Below are 19,444 nucleotides of genomic sequence, written 5' to 3'. Positions count from 1 at the left end.
TAAATAGTGCAACTATGGAACGATTAAAAGTTTCACACGAATGGGGAATCAAACACGAAAACCGGTATGCGAGTATCTTTTCGTTCGTGACCAAAAGTATACTAAAATGCAATATTTCATTTCAGATGAAAAGTTTATAATGTAATCCATGTATATGATTCAATAGTATCACTGATCACTCATCACAGTAGCGGAAAAAAGCGAATTATTACCGAAATATGTATTCATCTTTTTCTAAACTTGTCTCAATATATGCAAGTATGGGCACAATAAGTTAGTGCGTAACAAAAAGTTTGTTTATTCAAAGCACTGGTCGTTGCTAGCTACCTCTTTCTGGCTATTTGTGGATTCCTGGCTAGATTAAAAATTCATCAAAGCATTGACCCGTCTTTGACGTAGGAGTACTTACGGTGGTGGGAATTCAAAATACGAAAAATAAAACAGTTCAAACAGTGGTCAGGTTTGAAACATCTATAAGTCAACTAATTTTCACATTAAACATCATTACACTGCATGGAAATATTTCTACGCATCGATTAGACAAAAACTATATGTTTTAGATATTTAGTGGTCGAGATTTCAACAAATGAGCAAGTTTTCAAGCCATTATCATGGTTTCCCCTAACAGACAGTTTCGTATAAATAAATTCACGGTTTTCATGGGAATACCGTTCGGCAATTGTGTAATCCCATTTGAAATCAGATTTCTCAGAAAATCGTGTTATTTTCAAATTCGTTTATTGTTTGAAAAATAATTTTTTTACGGATAAGAACGTACATTGAGATCTTTTTTAAGCGGGGGATACGTACTGCAAAAAAAACCGCGTAACTGCGGCAGTGTCGTCTCGTGACACAAATTACGGGTCGTGCACTGCTTATGTGGTATGATGTAGCAGTATATACTTTTGGGATTTTTTTTATTAAACCTATCATGATGCAATAGAAGAGTGCGGCCTTCTGCACGTCAAGTAGATCTGTCAATAACCTCATCAATAAAACCACTTTGAAGTTGCAACTGAGACAGCATTTTATTTTCAACTGCCATAAGCATAAGTCACTGAAGTCTCTCCTGATGGTGTACATAAAAGTTGTATTTGAGATGTGTATAAATACACGCAATTTCGGTGCACCAGACAAAATGCTTCAAGTGCTCAAACTCATCCGATTTGTTAGTGGGAGTCACCAAAAGCTAAAAGCAAAACAGTTTCATATTCTATCGAATTCGCTCTGGTCGGTTTTACACCAATCAAATATTTTGCACTTTTAATTGATAATAACTTTTTTTTAAACAACCTGAGTGCACACCGTCCTCTCCTTTTCTCTACCAACTTATCGGTCACGCGGGCTAATTCTATATAATTTCTAAAAATGTATGGTATATTTTCAGATTTTTTGAAAATTATTTATAGCCTGGCCTTGATACCTATGCAAATCAGAAAGTAGATCAATTTGTTTTGTGTGTCGTTCACCTTGCACGAGAAATGTTTTCATCAAAATTCTACTGTTTTTTTTTTGCAAACGTTTGATGTCCTCGATCATGGAAAATTGAAATGATTGTGATCAACACCTTTCCTCAGACACACCAGCAATATAAATGGTCCTTTTCGGGGCATTCAAAATTCTCAAAGAGTTATACTCGAAAAGATTTTTCACCTAGAAACAAATAGGTTGATACAGAACACAGCACAAAAAGATTTGCCTGAATAATTATAACAAATGTTAGCAATGATTTTGACAATAGTTGTTTAATCCTACGTCAACAGTTCGAACTACCCCATATGGCTTTCTAGTGAGTACGTGCCTCATCGACGCAAATAGTTGGTAATCTGAAGGAGCTAGGTTTGGTGACTAAGCCGCATGTGCTATTACTTCCCATCCGAATTATTTTATCTGTGAAACGAAGAATTATCAGGATTAGTATCGTTTCAACTTGCTTGGTTCATATCGATTATATGTTGTGTGTGTAGTGTTGAGAAACTGTTTCACTCGTTTTCAACAGCACAAAATAAATATCATCCCACCAAATGCTGATCATTATCTTCATTATAGGAATATCTCGCATCGTCTTTTCAATAGTCTGTTCGCCAGCTTCAGTGGCCATTTTATTCCACCATCTCGCTATTTCTGGAGTATTTTGAGCTTATTTTCTAATGTTGTTTTCGCTTGAGAAAAGTGAAACTGTCCCAGGGTAGTTTCGTCAAACAAACACTTTTCACGAAACTGTGTTGGTTCTGCACTTAGCAACGGGGATTTGATCAAGCCTGATTTAAAAACCAAGTTTCGAAACTGACTCGATTTTCAATTTAACAACGTTGAACCTAGGTTTGAAACTAGCTTCAAACAAACGATTTGACAGCAGTTAGGGTGGTTAAGTTTAATTAAGTTTAATAATGATCTAAAATTGGATAAATTGAAAGGATTTTCGATGATATATTCACCCTGTTCTCACTAAATCATAGAAGAGTCTGTCATATGTAGTTGCCGCTAGCCAAATCTGCACCAAAACTTTAGAAGACCTTTGTGTGAATTGATTTATGGTAAAATGTTTATTTATTCATGGTCTCTTTTTTGTAGAGCCTTATTTTATACACAGCAAAAATCGTAATTATCGCTGTCGCAATTTACAAGCAAAATCGACGTAATTTAATTGATGATGGGGAATTACAATATTTTTTTATATTTCAAGTCGTGATGTAATATTCATTTACGTGTAACGTTGAAAAAATAGAGCAAATTCAGCAGCTGCAAGATTCATATGGGTGGTCTATAATATAACTGAAACTGACACAAACGTATCCCTAGAGTGACTATAATCAGAGTGGCGACAGCTGTTCGTTTGGAATGACAGCTACCAGTTCCAAACGAGCAAACGACCTGTCAATTCAATGTAAAGCTAATGGAATGTTTTTAATTGTTGCCAGCATTACGGATGAGATGTCGTCACTCTGGTTATAGGCACTCTACGTATCCCCAGCAAGCCGTTTTAGTTTTATTTATTCGAACAGCTCTTCTGTCAAATTTAAAACTGGTATACGCTGCCGTTCTTTTATTTCTATATTTGAAACACAGACAAAACGCTGCTGGGGTTGCGAGTTTATTTTGTTATAAATTCTAGATACAAATTTTATAACTGACAAATTATGCATCTAGAAATAGAACACTTCTGAACATGCCCTAATTCTACGTATCAGAATGCTCGTCAAGATGTTTGTGCATTGTTCCGACGTCATTTGAACAAGGACTGGCCTTAGTTGCGTTGATTAATTTGTAATGAAAACTTCAATTTTTTTTCGCAGCTGCAAATCGTTAGCTGAATCAAAATTTTTCTTGCGAACTTTAAAAAAAAACGAAGCTATCTTCCATTCTGTATTCGAATCTAATGTGAACTTTCCACTTCGTACAACTCCGAAGCTCTACGGTTTTATTTAAAATGAAAATTTTCATATGCATTTTTCTCTCTTTTCGGAGCGTGTCGCATAAATGAGGCTACTTTTACAATATCCAAAAAAAACCTTCATTGGATTTTTTTTTAATTTGATTTTCCAAAAATGAAAAGTCGATGTTTTTTATTTACACAATGAAAAATCGATATTTTTATTTGTTTTATTGTTTAAATCGATGATATGCTGTCTGAGAACAGAATTTCAAATTTTCAGAGTCGCACTATGAATATTTTTGGAGATACTGTTCTTTGAATTTACTTGCGCGATGCCGTGCCTTTGCAGCAAATAAACTTTGAAGCGCGTTTTGTCGAAACCGTTCTTTCACACGACAAAAAAAAATTACTGGACCAATCGACAAGAATTTTTTTAATTTGAAATCATTGAAAGTGATTGATTTTTCTTTGTTTCTTGTTTATTATATCTGTATAAAATGTTCATTTCGACTTAAGTAACAAAAAGAGATTCTCTTTGTTTACTTTCTCTTTCGATTATTACGCTACTCTTAGCAATCCTTCTCTCCAATTATTTACCGTTAAAGATAACTAAAGCTATCATCTTCGTATACGCACTGCAGAAATTACCGAAATAAGCAGGAATATTTCGCAATAATCGAAAGAAAAAGTAAACAAAGAGAATCTCTCATTGTTACTAAGGTCGAAATGAACATTTTATACAGATATGTTTGTATGTCGCTAAATATTCTTCTAATTTTTAATTCTATTCTAACATTCTTGTAGTATCTGAGTTTTACGTAAGTCTTCTCAGCAACTAGATGTATCAGAGTTCAACTTCGGATTTCAGATTGCTGAATCTATTTTAACAAACTCATGTTCGTTTAAAAGCTACTATCGAACCATTGATTAAATTCGAAGACCAAATGACTGTGATTTTTGGTTCCGGAGATATAATGGTATAAGTGACGTACATGAAATTTCCGAAGTCGAACATTTTTTTGATGCCAAAAATCTTAAAATTTCATGAAATGTCGAAATTTAGTATAATCTCAAAAAAAATTTGTTTAAATCGAATTCTGGAGAGGATACTTTGTTAGTAAATGTTTTAATAATGTTATCATGTGTTTATTGCTCTGGGTAGCCGGCTACCAAGAATGTTTTAAAGTATTATCGTTTTATGTGTTACTTTGTGCTGGCAATATAATGCACGAAACAGTCAATCTCCGAAATTGACAAAACTCCGGACAGCCGGCTGTCGAGTATGCAGTCACTCGTTTATGCATCTACCTTTCGCGTTTTTTTAGTCATGCAAAAAAAAACACATTCGGATTGATAAAAAAAAGGTATCATCTCACTGCTAGGTGGATTAAGCACGTTTTTATAAATGAAACTACGTGATACAAAATAAACGAGCGAATAGGATTTAGACAAAAAAGTTGATTCATTGCATTGAAATATTCTAAACAGTTATTATAAAATCATTTTAAATCACCAAACAAAGGTCAACAGATTTCACACGCGTCTTGATTCTTTATTATTTCCGCTTTATTATTTTAATTATTTATTAAAATTATTAATTGGTTATATTAGTTGATCTGGGCAGCCGGCTACCGAGAAAAATATTAATTTACTGTTTGAAATATTAATATCAAGTGTTTTTTACTATGTATTCAATATACCGATACATGTCATCTCTGTTATTAACTTTGTAATATAAACGGATTTGCGCAATGGTTGATTTTTATCATTAATTTTATAATCCTGAAAGACAATCAATAACATGGAAGAAGAAATCATTCCTAATAAAACTTTTCTACGAAGCTAGACGGAAATTGATAGGTTGAATAAAGAGATGATTTAGTAAAATAGAGCAATCAGAAGTAAAACATTGAAAATATCTGATAACTGAAAGGAAAAAGAAACTCCTGCAATTGTCGCCTTTTACGACATGGAAGCAGGAACCCAGTGGATCTATTCTTGGTTCATTTTTTTCCGCCGGATTCCACACGGCATCTAGGCTGGTACAGTCCGGAGAGAGCTAATAGGTACTATCAATCTCCTAGTGAACCCCAGCCCCTAACTTTAGATATTTTTTCTAAGTCCCAGAAAGTCGATTTTTGAAAAAAAAAATTTTTCCGAGATGACACTAAATCTCGACGTTTCATGCAATTCTAAGACTTTTGGCATCAACAATTTTTTTTCGATTTCGGAAATTTCATGGTTCTTTTTCAAGATCTATGAAAATTCCACTAAGTGGACTAAGAAGGGTTTTTTTAGATTAGCATCACTCTTCTCATACAAATAGGAAACGCAAATGTCAAGCGCTTGGTTGGAAAAATGATGCCTACTACGGGATATAAACACTGAAGAATGCTTTTGTGAACTACTCGATTCAGTCTGAATCAATTGGTGTCAAAAATGAGCCTAAATTAGTGTCACAAACTATTTAATAAAAAGATAAAAAATGTTTTTATGAGACTGTTTTGAAGAAAGAGAAAGGCATTATCACACCACTAGGTGGATTAAGAAGGGTTTTTTATTATCATCATACGTACATCTGCAGATGTTCCGAAAAAAAGTGCTGTCTTCTCCGGGTTCTGTACAGTAAAACGAATTTTCTTTAAATAATTGATGAAAATTTTCATCAAACAGGAAATTAAAAGAAATAAACGATATTAGACAATTTAGGAGTTTACCTTGTGATCCGCACCGTATATCAAAACTAATAATTTTTGGTGTTACGGTTTAGTGCACCGATCGGAAAGGGTACACAAGTATAGCTACATCCGTTAAAAAATAGGCTTAGTTAATTAATTAAGCAGCAAACTTAGTTAAAATCACTAGAAACTGATGTATCGCTACTGCGATGTAGCGTTCAAAAAGTAAACAGTGTGATCGCTACACGAGAGCGTTTGCATCGAACAATTTGAAGGATTCTTTCAAGATAGTGATACCATTATCCTTCTTCTAGGCACGAGGGAGACATCTAGTATGCTTAGGATCATTGTTTTCTTGAATGGCCCAACATCCGTTATCGCGTCCAATCATCTTCTTGTTCGACTTTATAGGGCTCTGTTTGTAAATGTTGCGCTCCATACAACAAAATCCCGCTCCGAGCATTCATTTCTAACGGATGCGTTAAACGATATTGGGAAACAGTTTCCCAATCAGGCACGTTTCACTCGAGCTGAAAATCGTTTTCAGTTAATTGCGATAGTCAGTCTTGTCCGCTCTGTTTAGTCGTTGTTAATATAGGTTGCGCTTTCACCCATGCAGGCGCAGAGAAGGGTTATTTCAATATCTGCGCTATCATTTCGAGACGTCGAAGTTTTTAAGTTTACTTTCTTTACTGATTATGAATCAGTCTTTGCACATACTTAGCTAGAGCCAGTTAATGTAATCAACCAATTTATCTGGTGTGGACAATTGTGCAACATTAAATGGAATCCTTTGCTTGAATTCATTCCCCCTGGATTGCTTCGGGATTGAACCTTTTCTAGGATTTCAACAAAACCCCTCTCAAAATCCCCTGAGCATTTTGATGGGCACTGGCAAGACATCTGAATAAATATATTTTTCCATACTTTCAGATTTTCACACGGCTTATGCGTCGATACAAGTACCTCGAGAAAATGTTTGAGGAGGAAATGAAGAAGGTCCTGATCTTTATCAAGGGATTCACTCCACTGGAAAGACTCAAGTTGGCTCGTATGACTGCGTTATGGATTGGTAAGTTGTAGTTTTGTTTTTTGAGCAGAAATTTCACTGATTCGGCACCTGGATCCCCGGATATTTGAAACAAAATGCTACAAATTGATGGTTTTTAATAAAAAAGAAGTGCCCATAGTAACTATCCTAATCTTTTGCTTACATTTTTTCTCTTCTTGAAAAAGTAATGAGATTGCAATGTCAATGAGGACTAGGACAAATTTAGAAATAGATTAATTTAACCAACAATTGAGTAAATTAAAATGCAATAATTCAACATCTTTCAACAGTAAACAATTCCATACCGCCGCACGTGCTGCTTGTGTTGAACAACGAGCACCTAACGAAGGATGGTCTAGCGCTCGAGTTTTTGCTCGAGGTGTTCGTCACCTTCAAGCAGGAGAAGGGCGCATCCCCGTTGGTAGCGGTTCTGCGCAAAGGTGGCCTCGACAACCGTCTACTGGACTTCTTGCCGATCAACAAACGCAGTGAGGAATACCTCAAGGCTGTTTTCATCGAGAAGAACCTGGCGGACATCTACAAGCTTCACATGGCTCAGGCGAGCCAGGAAGCAAAACGCGAATTGACACAGGTATGTTATATAGGTTAGGTACAGGCTAAGGTGTAACTCCGTTGCGTCTTCCAAAGGCACCTAATTAGAGCCCACCGAATTTGGACTTCAATCCGTCGGTGGGTGTCGACTGTGTGCAATAACAATACCACCGTTGGATGTGTTTATTTATACTACTGCACTCTACCAGCTTTGAGTTGCTTTTCTAATGGTTATCTATTTTAACCGAGAGGAAAAGTAACTCTCGCGTATCATTGGTGAGAGCTAAAAATACATTCGGACACGAACGACGCAAAGGAACAACTTTTTTTTCCCGTCCTGCGTAAGAATGGAAAACAAACGCATCACGTGGAAGATTGCAATCTGTCGTAGATTTTATTTTAGAAAACAAACCGTGTTCAAAACAACCTAAGGCCTCCTATTAAGCAGAGCAAATGCATCACTACCTGTGCATTGTTCAGTCCGGAGGCCAAAATCAAACTGTGCCTGTCATAGTGCCTGCTTGGGCATGATCAAACTGCCTTGCAGGTCTCTAATGGTACAGACAATCGTAGGATAAAGAAAGCCTAGAATCGTTCAACTGGGCACATTTTTAGTAGAACTGGTCGCAATTCTCTCCGTAGAGCGTTCCGGTGTGGAACCGTGTGCCAGAGTAAGTAAGATCAAACTTGTTTCAGTGGATGATCCTCTTTTCCGGACCGCGGACAGGTATGGATCCATTCACTAGCCTTAAGTTTGATACAGTTGATAGTTGCAATCTTCGACAAATGCCGTTTAATTATACGAAACTTCAGAATTTTGGTTAGTACATCGAATTCCATTGATAATTGATGGACATTTGCTAATTCTGGAAAATAAAATCTAAATCATACTGAATTCGACGGTCTAAATCGGTACTGTCGCATACATCAAGATTTAGGACAGTTTATCCCATTATGTATCATATCCACGTCCTCGTTCCGCGTTTAGACCTGTTTTTAATTTTTTCACCTTGTACTTTCAGCTACTGGTCGACGATATTAATGATAACAAGTCAGCAAAGGATATTATAACCGACGTCAAAGATATGTCGGTTAGATCAAACATTCCGGAACATGAAGTCATCGGTCTTGTAAGTATTGTTGTTTTTGTTTCAGTTTTCTATATTGCTTTCGTTTTATAATTTAAGTGGCACCTAGACAAATCCGTTTTACGAGATTCTCGATCTCTAGGATGGTTCAAATGGTTGCTATATCGAAGGGTTTCCAGAGGAGACCCGTTTGGACTGTTTTAAACAAACGGTGTGTGTCCTATGGATTCCTACACATTCGCAAATTCCAGAAATGGGATAGCAAGTCATCAAACTTCACATAGTCCGATTCGAATGAAATCCAGCATTTGGAACGTTTCCAGCAGAGCAAACAATTTGTTTAACACGACTGATTCGATTCAAGACGGACTTTCCAAAAGGGTGCTGTACATTGTAGGCCATTTTTAATCCTTGTAATTCAAAAATCGTTCTTGTACAAACAAGGTTTCTTGGTAGTTCTGACAAATTTCACACTAAATTGTATTCAGAGATCGTAGCACCCTTTCAGATTTTAATGACACATTTTGAACATGTACAGTTCGCCACAAGAAACTATTTTGCACACTTTGTTTATCCCTCTTTTTAAAAGGGTCAAATTTTTCTTTCTTTTTTTAATGTCTAATCCTTTATAAAAAGTTGTACTAGTTTTCTTTTTACAAAATAAGTCGAATTTTCGATTTGCAAAAAATACCATTTTCAATTTTGTTGAAATTTTGCCCTAAGATAGGTTTTTGTGTTTTTTACCAACCGTGTATATATTCCAAGATGGGCAAATTTTTTAACTCAAACTTTTCTTTTCCAATACTGATACTTCTTGCCAAGATCGGGCAAACAACGGCACCACCAGTAATATCCTAAACTTTAAGTTTCATTTGAATCTTAGACAAAATATCGTCCAAAACCAATTTTTCCAATATAAGATTAAAATAAGTTTTTATACAGTATTTGCACTTGAAAATATGTTTAATTTTGCGAAATTCATTATTCCAACACTTTTTGTAGGATTTGTCATTTGTCGACTATAATTGTTTGGAAAAAAATGATAGTTTACTAACAAGTTTGACCCTTTTCAAAAGGCAGTCTAGATCAGCAAGGGTCTTCTAGGAAATCAATAAGGCAATCTCAGAAGATTATACACTAAGATAAATAGTTGAATAATTTTGTAAAACACATAAATAAAATTTGTTAAAATACGGCGTCTATCATTCTGAGCAACTTTGCTGAAGATACTGAATCTCAAAAACCACGTTTTAATTAAGCTATCAATTAGGAGCGTGAAATTGGACTTTTGAACCACGGTGTGCACTGTAGTGAAAAACAAATTTTTTTTCCAACAAAATTTTTGTAATCTGATGTAATAATTTAAAATAACAACAAGCTCATCTAAGTAATTACTTTTTTCTCTGAAGCGACTTTAGTCGTGATTCACCTTACTTGATTTTCACCGTCTAGTGATACCGGTAATAAGAGCCCAAAATTAAATTTAAAAATTTATTTATTTTGAACTACTAATATAAAGCAAATAACGTATTTTTTTAGTGTTTTTTTGGTGTTAAAGAAATAAATTACAGCTACAAGAGTTTACTGTTTCTATGCAGGGGTTACGTACCGCATAAAAAAACGCATAATTTCGAAAAATCGCATAACTTTGAAAATTTGCATAAAAAATTGCTTTGTTTTAGACATGCATGAAACATCGAGATCTCAAAAAAAAAAAAAAGTCCTAGAAAGTAGATTTCTAAGGATACAAAATAAGAAATCCGCATAACTTTGAAAATTTGCATAAAATCCCGAATCACTTTCTGCTCCGATTTTGATGCGATGGCGCGGATTTTTCTCGAATTTTAAGAAACATTATTTCACATTTGTGAATCGTTTATTCGAAAAAAAAAGTTCTTTGAAAATTTTTTAAGCTTGTGAGTTTTATGAAACCCCAAAAAATTAAGGATAGGCGAACGTTTAAGCAGTTGGTCGAGCTGGTCGAACTGGTGAATTTTCACCTTGATGAAACCCAAATTTTCGAGAAGGCGGTTCTAGCAAATGTTTTCTTCTGTTTACATAAGTTCGATTTTATGTTCTCCGATCTTGAGTGGTACAAATTCCTATTTCAGCAGAGCTGTTACCAGGAATTACAAAAACTTTTCGATATATGTGATTGCGTTTCCCCGTTCTAAGGTGGAAATCGAAAGAAGATATATCTAACTGGTCGTGAAATGAAAGTAAAACGAGGACACTGTACAACCTCACAATTTGGTGTTACCTCTGGAGTTCCTCAAGGATGTCACCTTGGACTGTTAATATTTTTATTGTATCTCAACGATCTAAATTTTTCGATCAAATGTATGAAACTATGCTTCACCGATGACTTTGAAATATTTCATATAATCAAATCTGCAGCTCAGAGTTCCTACAAGAACAATTGGATTATTTAACTAATTGGTGTAACATCAACAAAACGGTTTTAAATTCCACTAAATGCTCAGTCATCTTTTTTAGTCGCAAAAAGTCTGTTTTCAAGTTCGACTATAATATTTTAAAAACTATTCCCGAACGCGCATCGTCTGTTAAGGACCTGGATGTTCTTCTGGATTTCAAGTTAAATTTTAAGAAGCACATAGGCTTCACTATCTCCTATAAGCCTCTTAACAATTAGGATTTATTTTCCACGTTACTAAAAAATTCTCTTATGTACATTGCTTGTAAGCTCTGTATTGCGCTTTAGTTCGCTCAACTTTCGGATATGCTGGTGTTATCGGGTCACCTTATAGGTCACCTCTCCAAAGTCTTCCATGGACATATCCTTTAAAACTTACCTAGTTACCATGACCGCTGCAAACTGGTTGGTCTCGGTTTATTATCTGTCCGTCGCGATGTTTGTGGCAGACCTACTTCAGTGTCACAAATCGATTGCTCCGAGCTATTGCAATTGTTACAATTAGACATTCGACGTCGTAATCTTCAATACTATTTTTTTCTTCGGATTCTCTATTTTAGAACTTATATTATGGATATAAAGAGTTATTAAGTAACCGTTCCTCATGTTATTGTTTCATTAGATCTAGTTGCTATAGGAAGCACTAGATTTAAGGAAATGTATCATTTGGATGATTGTAATCTGTTGATGCAAAAGATGAGGAGGTTTTATGCCTGCTGTAGAGCAAGTTTGACAGAAACTAACTCCAGTGGGCTTTTCCCTTCTCCAAATAAAAGAATAAAAGATGAGGAGGAAAAGGAAGACATTAAGAGTAAAATCCGACAACGGGAGAAGCGCTGTTTCAGAAAACAAAAGCTAATCATAATCACGGCGACAAATAATTGAAACTGAAATTAAAAAGAGTTAATCAGGTGATCCTGATGTGGTCTACCTTAAAATTCTTCTTACCGGGAAGGAAAAGCTTTCCGAGCAAGAAGATGTTGAATAAAAAAAATTGTCTTCGCTGAAATCTGCTTAACTTCTTTCAAAATCACAATTGTCAGCAATTTTAACTTTAACATTTTCCGTATATCCGAGAGTATAAATTACCTAAGGACAAAGAAAAAGATGGAGAATAAAAATTGCAGTCGTTCGCCGGGCATAAAATCGTTTTCATGGGGTTTCTCATAGTGACGTGTTGTATGCGGACTTATTTATTGTGTTCATATGACAAAATTATGCAGATTTTTAAATTATATTTATGTGGGTTTTTAAGTTCTGTGGAAAGTATCACCTGCATAGAAATAGTACTATAATGCAATGCTTCGCTCGAATATCGCACGTTTTAGTTTTCAACTTTGCGCGGATTTCACGCGTTTTAGTTTTCGCCTTCGCGCGGATTTCGCGCGTTTTGATTTCGAAATTTTTCGTAACAACCCTGCTTGTGTAAACATTATTACGGTAACATGTCCAAAAACTTTTTTTCTTATCTGGAAGAGTGTTGCTAGCATTTGTTCGAGTTTCTATAAAAATCCATTCGACGCTCAAAAAATTATACACTGAGATAAAAAGTTGATTTATTTAGGTAGAATTTAAAATAAACTTAAATTTAAGAAACCGCCTCTTTAATTTTTTTGCGATATTTTTATTTTAAACTAATTTTAAAAATCATTTTGCGTGATGTTTTTTTTTTTTTTTTGTTAAATGAAGCAATTACAGCTAAAACAATTTACAGATACATACGTCATTTTTAAGCAAGAATTAGTTATAAAAAACCGCATAACTAAAAATTCGCTCAAAATTTCCGAAAAACAAAGTTTGAGAAAATCAGGTTGAAAATTTTATTTCTCTGCAAGTAACACGTCAGATCTCTGCGTTTCGCACATTCCTAAGACAAAACAAAAAATCCCCATAACTTTGAAAATTCACATGAAAACCCATATTTTTTTTTTTTTAAAGAGGTTTTAACCTTAAGGTCATTCACCTCTTCGGGCCAGAAAAGCTTTCTGACCCTATGTGCGGGGTTGGGGATCGAACCCAGGTGGGCTGCGTAAAAGGCATCGACTAACCCATCAGGCTATACCCGTCCCCATGAAAACCCATATAAAAATGCATAAAAAGAGACTCTAGTGTATTTGCAAGACTTCAAGTTTTTGGTTCAAATAGTCAAATAGTTTGAATACCAGAGTATTTTTCTTCAGCAAACGAGTATTCATTTTTTCAATGCCTTCAAGTAACTAGTTTTTTTTGTTTATGGTTCTACTGTTATTAGACATAATTTATAGTACACTCAAGTCTTTTTTATACGGGCAAAAAATTGCATAAAAACCCGCATAACTTAAACCGCATAAAAAATTGAAAAATTTCTGATACAGAAATTTTTTTTATTTCAAATGTCTTAGAATTGCATGAAATCTGGTGTTATCAAAAAAAAGTTATTGAGAAAAATCGACTCTCTGGGATTTTTTAGATATCCGAGATTGAAAAAAAAATAATACCAAATGTTTCAGAATAACATGAAACGTCAAAAGATTTGGTGTTATCTAAAACAAAAATTAAATTTCGACTGTATGATTTTTTTTCGATATAATACAAGATCTCAACGTTTCAAGCGATTCTAAGAAACTTGGCATCAAATTCCTATCAATTTCTCGATTTTAGAAATTAAATAATGATTTTGCAAGCTCGAGAATTTTCAAACTCCAACTGCCGGGCGGAGGCATCACTTACCTATCTTCTATTTGGTTCCAATTTTGCATAGGGACTTTTTTGCTTAAACTTTTGCGTACTACAGTTCTACGAATGAAAGGGAAATAATAACCCCTGACGCTCTCGTGAGTTTTGATTTTTAGTATAAGTAAACGCTTTCGTGGGGTGCATTTGTTACCCGGAATTGAAACCTCTAACATTGATAAATTTCAATGTATTCACAGATAAACGGAACAGTTTCATTTCAAATTCCTTCGCAAAGAGGCTTCAATAATAATATTTGAGTTATTATTTAATTTATTACTGAAATTATTTTTGAAAAAAAACTAATAAACCGTAACCGAATTACGGAGGTTTGTAGTAACCCTGGGGTAAAAATTGACCTCACGAGAGCGTTCAATAGTAAATAGGCCGAAATTAATAAAGAATCGATCTCATCGCCAGATACTACCAAGATGTACTCAAAAGTCTTTCAAATAATGCAAGAAAAAATCAATCTAATTATTCTGCTACGCGAAGTCTACAGATCAAATCACGATTATCATGCAACCGACGCACAGTAGGGAAAAACGATCAAAAACGCGACTTTACTCAATAATATTAGAAAAACATGAGCAATTATCTTCAAAATTAGTATTTCTTATGCAAATTTTTCTGTAGAATTATGATAGTTAGAAGATCCGCAAAATTCACTTTCATGCCCGTTTTGCTCCAATTTCTCTTTTTTTCTGGCTACTTTGAAAACTAACTGTGAAACTCAGGAAAAAATTCAATTCCACCAATCGGAAGGTATTCCTGACATGCTCATAAGTTAGATAAATGGATTGTTTTTAATAAGATTGACCGCAAACAACTGTATTCTGTTTTACCCCCAGTCATCTTCTTCCGTGAGTTTACAGAAAAAAAAAGTTCTACTGATCGGTGTTTGGACCAATTTTGGTTAAACAAGACAGATCTATGTTTCGCATATAACCTCAAATAATAATTTACAGATAGTGTTCATGATCGCATGCTTCGTGCTACATCGTTTTACCCCAATTTTACGACAAATATAATTTTATGTTGAATTCAAATTTACAACCCCGAAGCAGATCCAGTATGACGTACCAATATTGGTTCATATTACGTGCAAAACATTTGTGATCCAATTAAACACAATGGGAATGACAGTACTAGCCTGTTTAACCCGTTTTACCCCAATTTAATTCATAAGTCGTATTTCTTGTTAAACTTTCTTTCGCATACCGAAAGCAGGCTGATTGCGGTTGATGAAAATCGATTGATATTACGAAGAAAGACCTGAAAATAGGATTACAAATGAATTCAATGACCGCACGAATTTTGCAATACCGTTTTACCCCAATTTATTTCATAAGTCGTATTTCTGGTTAAACTTTCTTTCGCATACCGAAAGCAAAATCTTAAGACTCAGTTGAAGGATAAATTGGGGTAAAACGGTATGAAAAGATTAGTGCGGTCATTGAATTCATTTGTAATCCTATTTTCAGGTCTTTCCTTGTAATATCAATCGACTTTCATCAACCGCAATCAGCCTGCTTTCGGTATGCGAAAGAAAGTTTAACAAAAAATACGACTTTTGAAATAATTTGGGGTAAAACGGGTTAAACAGGCTAGTACTGTCATTCCCATTGTGTTTAATTGGATCATAGATGTTTTGAACGTATTATGAACCAATATTGATAGATCGCATTGGATCTGCTTTTGGATTGTAGATCATATTTCAACTGAATATTATAACTAGAACAGAAATGGGGTAAAACGGTGCAACGAGTTTTCTGCTGTCAATAAAACTATATGCAATCGATTTGTTAGACTTTTTTACATCGGAAACACTCTATTCGCAGAAGCAAGTTCTTCGGTTTCATGGTATATAGTTAGGCTTGAATACAATGCAGTATTAAAAGGGAACTTGGGGTAAAATGAATATGACAGCGTTTCGTGCGGTCCTTCTAAATACATGGGATCGATTTTTCTGACCATTTTACACCAAAAAAGTGCTTTGTGGTCAGCTGTATCACGCCTCCAAAAAATCGTCGCGTTTTTAGTCCATTTTTCCCCACTGTGCGACGTACTAAGTGTGCGATTTGGTGATGAAGCAGTCTGTATGGTTGGCGACTCTTGACAACACAGAGAAAATTGTTCTGTAGTCTGAATTCTTTGAACAGTCCGTAACCATAGAATTTGATTTGATTAGTAGATAGCATTTTTCCATAAATCAAAGAGTAGTATCCGATCTATTATATGTCACGAAATAGTAACAGACACTAATACTACTATTTTGATATGCTTTTTGCAACCTTTATCAGTAAACTAATTTTAAATCTGTTTGGTTGCAAAATGCATACCGAAATATTAGTATTTGTTTTTATTAATTCGAGATATTTTTCAGCAGTGGCGTCTCGTGACAAAATTGACTAGTTGTGAACTGCTTATGTGTTATGATAGCCGATGTAACAGTTCGTTGTAAGTAAAAATGTGAAAACTAAAGATTGAGGAATGGAGATTCGCTTGTGTTTTTCGAAACAATGAGATAACGATTTACTTTCGGATGGGATATTTTATTAAACAACCAAATCTCAGAGCTAAGCTGAGTAATTCTTTCTCTTTTTTAATCTGTGCAGTAACTCATGTGCACGGAAAAGACACTAACACAGCGACAACAGGTACTTGACATTTTATGCCTGATGTATATAAGATGCGTGCAATTTCGGAACGATCCAACCTGCTTTCATCGAAAAGAGTCAAAAAAAATTATTGAATTTTGATGGGGTTGGGGACGCAGTTCATTCCTTCAATTCCACCGGTTGTGCAGTGCACGAGGTGCACATAAGGACGAGACGCCACTGTTTTTCAGTAAAGAAATTGTTTAATATAAAGACATTAAATAGAATTTATTTTCTTCAAAGTAGTAGTATTTTTTGTGAACTCTGTTTTAAAATCAAATCAAATGTTTGGTAAAAAATTGATTTTTCGGCTAAAATTTAAATAAAATATTCACCTTATTTCAGTGTATATTCTGAGTCCAACTAGTTTCGTACAATTTCTTCTTGGACACCATTTTAGTACAGTTTCTGAGTTACAGTGATTTGAAGAATGTGCATGTAGAAAATACATTCACCCTTATTGAAAGTAACCCGTTAGTAGAATCGGTCTATCCATTCGTGACAAATTAATGGTTTGCTATACCGAAGACGTGTACGATGTTTCGTTAAAATTGGAGAAAGTCGATTCTGATTTACTTGCCATCTTTTCTCCTGTAAATTTCTGAAAGCTCAACTAAAATTTCCCTTTTTTTTAATAAAACCTAATTTATTTTCCTTTGCAGATTTGGAACACCATAATGTCACTAGCCGAGTGGAATAAAAAGGAAGAATTGGTGGCTGAGCAAGCTTTAAAGCACCTGCGTACCTACACGCAACTGTTTGAAGCCTTTACCAGCTCCGATCGCTCGGAGATGGCTCTGTTGTTGAAAGTACAGGAATTCTGCTACGAAAACATGAACTTTATGAAGGCGTTCCAAAAGATCGTACTGCTGTTCTACAAAAGTATGTCTGCCCGCCCATTGTGTACTGCAGATAAATGATTGTGTTATCATTTTATTTCTATTTGTCTCATACAGCCGAGGTTGTTTCTGAGGATTCGATCCTTAAATGGTACAAGGAGGGGCATTCAAACAAGGGCAAAATGCACTTTTTAGAGCAGATGAAGAAATTTATCGAATGGCTTCAAAATGCCGAAGAAGGTAAGCATTTTGATTAGTTTATAATGCTTCCGAACATCATCGAACCAGCATCGCCGTAAACCCCGGACTTTGAGACTCCTCACGGAACTGTCGCTGTCCGGTCGTAATCGGATGCAATAGCAAATTCGATTCTGTTTCACCGCCGACAGGAAGCTTCAGTTATCGCTTGTCAGTGGTTAAAGGAGTCGATATATATAGCCTTTTGAAACGTTTTTTAATGTTAAGTTTAATCTTTAATTTCCGTTCAAAATTCGTGTCAAATTTTCTACTTGAAACCAGAAGGGATTTGACTTCTACCGCCTAGCTTTGAGTAGGGATTCATGATAACCAGTCGTAGTGTTTCCCAAATTATGTGAGGCTATATAAAAATCCATGCCTAGATTCTAGACCAATCATTAATTTTGTCACTATCGAATCTGGCAATTTCTTCGCACACGGAAACACAAAAAAAATCAATCATTCTGTTTCCGAGAATTTCATACTACCAAAAAGCAATTTTATGATACCATCTAATCCACCGTTTTTTTTCTTTCACAGAGAGCGAATCTGAAGAGGAGGATTAGATCGTTTCCTCCCGCAATGAGAGCCGCCTCCTGATTTATAACGATTATCGTGCAGAAGCGATCGGAGATTTTTGAAACCACACACACACACTCAAATGCATACAACACTATCTACCACGCGAAATGCAGCATTATTTATTCATAAACTATCATGTAAACCATTGAGACAAAAAAAGAGAGCTACAAAATTCTAGCAAATTGTGCGCGCGCCAAAAACAGAAACCACACATCCATGGAATGACCGTAAATTTTAACTGGGATTTAAAACACACTCGTGGAGAGCATCAAACTCACCTCTAGATTTCTAGAAAAAAAAGCGATAGCGAAAAAACGGAAAACCGTTAAAACAAATTTATACAAAAAAAATCGTAATAAAAATTGCTAAACAATAAAACCGAACCGAAAAAAACCCCGATTGCCATTTTTCTGCAGAGAGCCCAGCTCAAACGTGTTGAACGAAAAAGAAACTACACCAACACCAGCAAAACTGTTATAACCAAGCCTACTGTCGAACTGTCGGGAGAAAATTACGAATCGTTATCCGGAGCTATTGCTGCCTCCATTGGAAAGAAAGAAAGAAGTCGTGCTTGTTTGGTTGAGGTCAGGCATGGACAATTTTTGTTCTTCCTTAGGAAGTAAGTCGACTAGCCGAAACAATTCTAAATCAAACGAACTTACTAACCAACAACAGGTAGTCATTGATTGATCGATTGTTGTGCTGAACCGTTTCGTGTAAGTTTTAGGATAATTGAAAACAAAAACACTGCGCTCTCCCAGCAGACAGGAAATCTCCGGAGAAATTTCATACATTTCAGCAGATGATGATGCTGGTTTCGGGTAGTAGAACAAGACACATCTTTGATGCTACCGACGCAAACTAGAGTTTGCGAGTCTTCCACTTTTTTTGCTAACCGAAATATAGTCAAGTGAATACACAACCGTAACAGAATAGAACAAAAAAGCAACCCATATAAACGAATTAGTAGGTAAAATATCATCATCCACACAAGACCAATAAAAACAAAAATAATTTCTGGCGATAGAATGGCGTGATGCAACTGATTTGAAATAGAGACAGTAAACTTAGCGTCGGAGTTAAGTAATTAGCAGTTTAAATAAAATATTTTAAAGTATGCACGACATTTGTTGTTTCAATTATAAACAAACTGAGAAATCCGCCCAGCATAAGGATGCAATAAGAAATAGTTTAGGAATCAGTTTAGTTCTGTTAAGTCCTTTGCTGTATCAAGG

At 35.2% G+C, this 19,444-nt stretch overlaps 1 protein-coding gene across 3 annotated transcripts in view; it reads left to right on the top strand.

Annotated features, from left to right (window-relative positions):
• The window catches only part of LOC131427458 (protein krasavietz), a 33,657-nt gene extending 14,324 nt beyond the window's left edge, over positions 1-19,333 (top strand). For all 3 annotated transcript variants that reach the window (XM_058590659.1, XM_058590662.1, XM_058590661.1), the window contains 6 exons: positions 6,988-7,126; positions 7,396-7,697; positions 8,680-8,787; positions 17,214-17,433; positions 17,508-17,630; positions 18,168-19,333. In XM_058590659.1, the coding sequence (XP_058446642.1) occupies positions 6,988-7,126; positions 7,396-7,697; positions 8,680-8,787; positions 17,214-17,433; positions 17,508-17,630; positions 18,168-18,193 (918 nt within the window). In that variant the 3' untranslated portion in view covers positions 18,194-19,333. The remainder of the gene's footprint in view (positions 1-6,987; positions 7,127-7,395; positions 7,698-8,679; positions 8,788-17,213; positions 17,434-17,507; positions 17,631-18,167) is intronic.
• The last annotated feature ends 111 nt before the right edge of the window (positions 19,334-19,444 follow it).

The sequence above is a fragment of the Malaya genurostris genome, chromosome 2 (genome assembly GCF_030247185.1).
Source record: "Malaya genurostris strain Urasoe2022 chromosome 2, Malgen_1.1, whole genome shotgun sequence".
NCBI classification, from domain to species: Eukaryota; Metazoa; Arthropoda; class Insecta; order Diptera; family Culicidae; genus Malaya; species Malaya genurostris.
The sequence above is the reverse complement of the archived record's forward strand: the minus strand, read 5'-3'. Positions and strand labels throughout refer to the sequence as shown.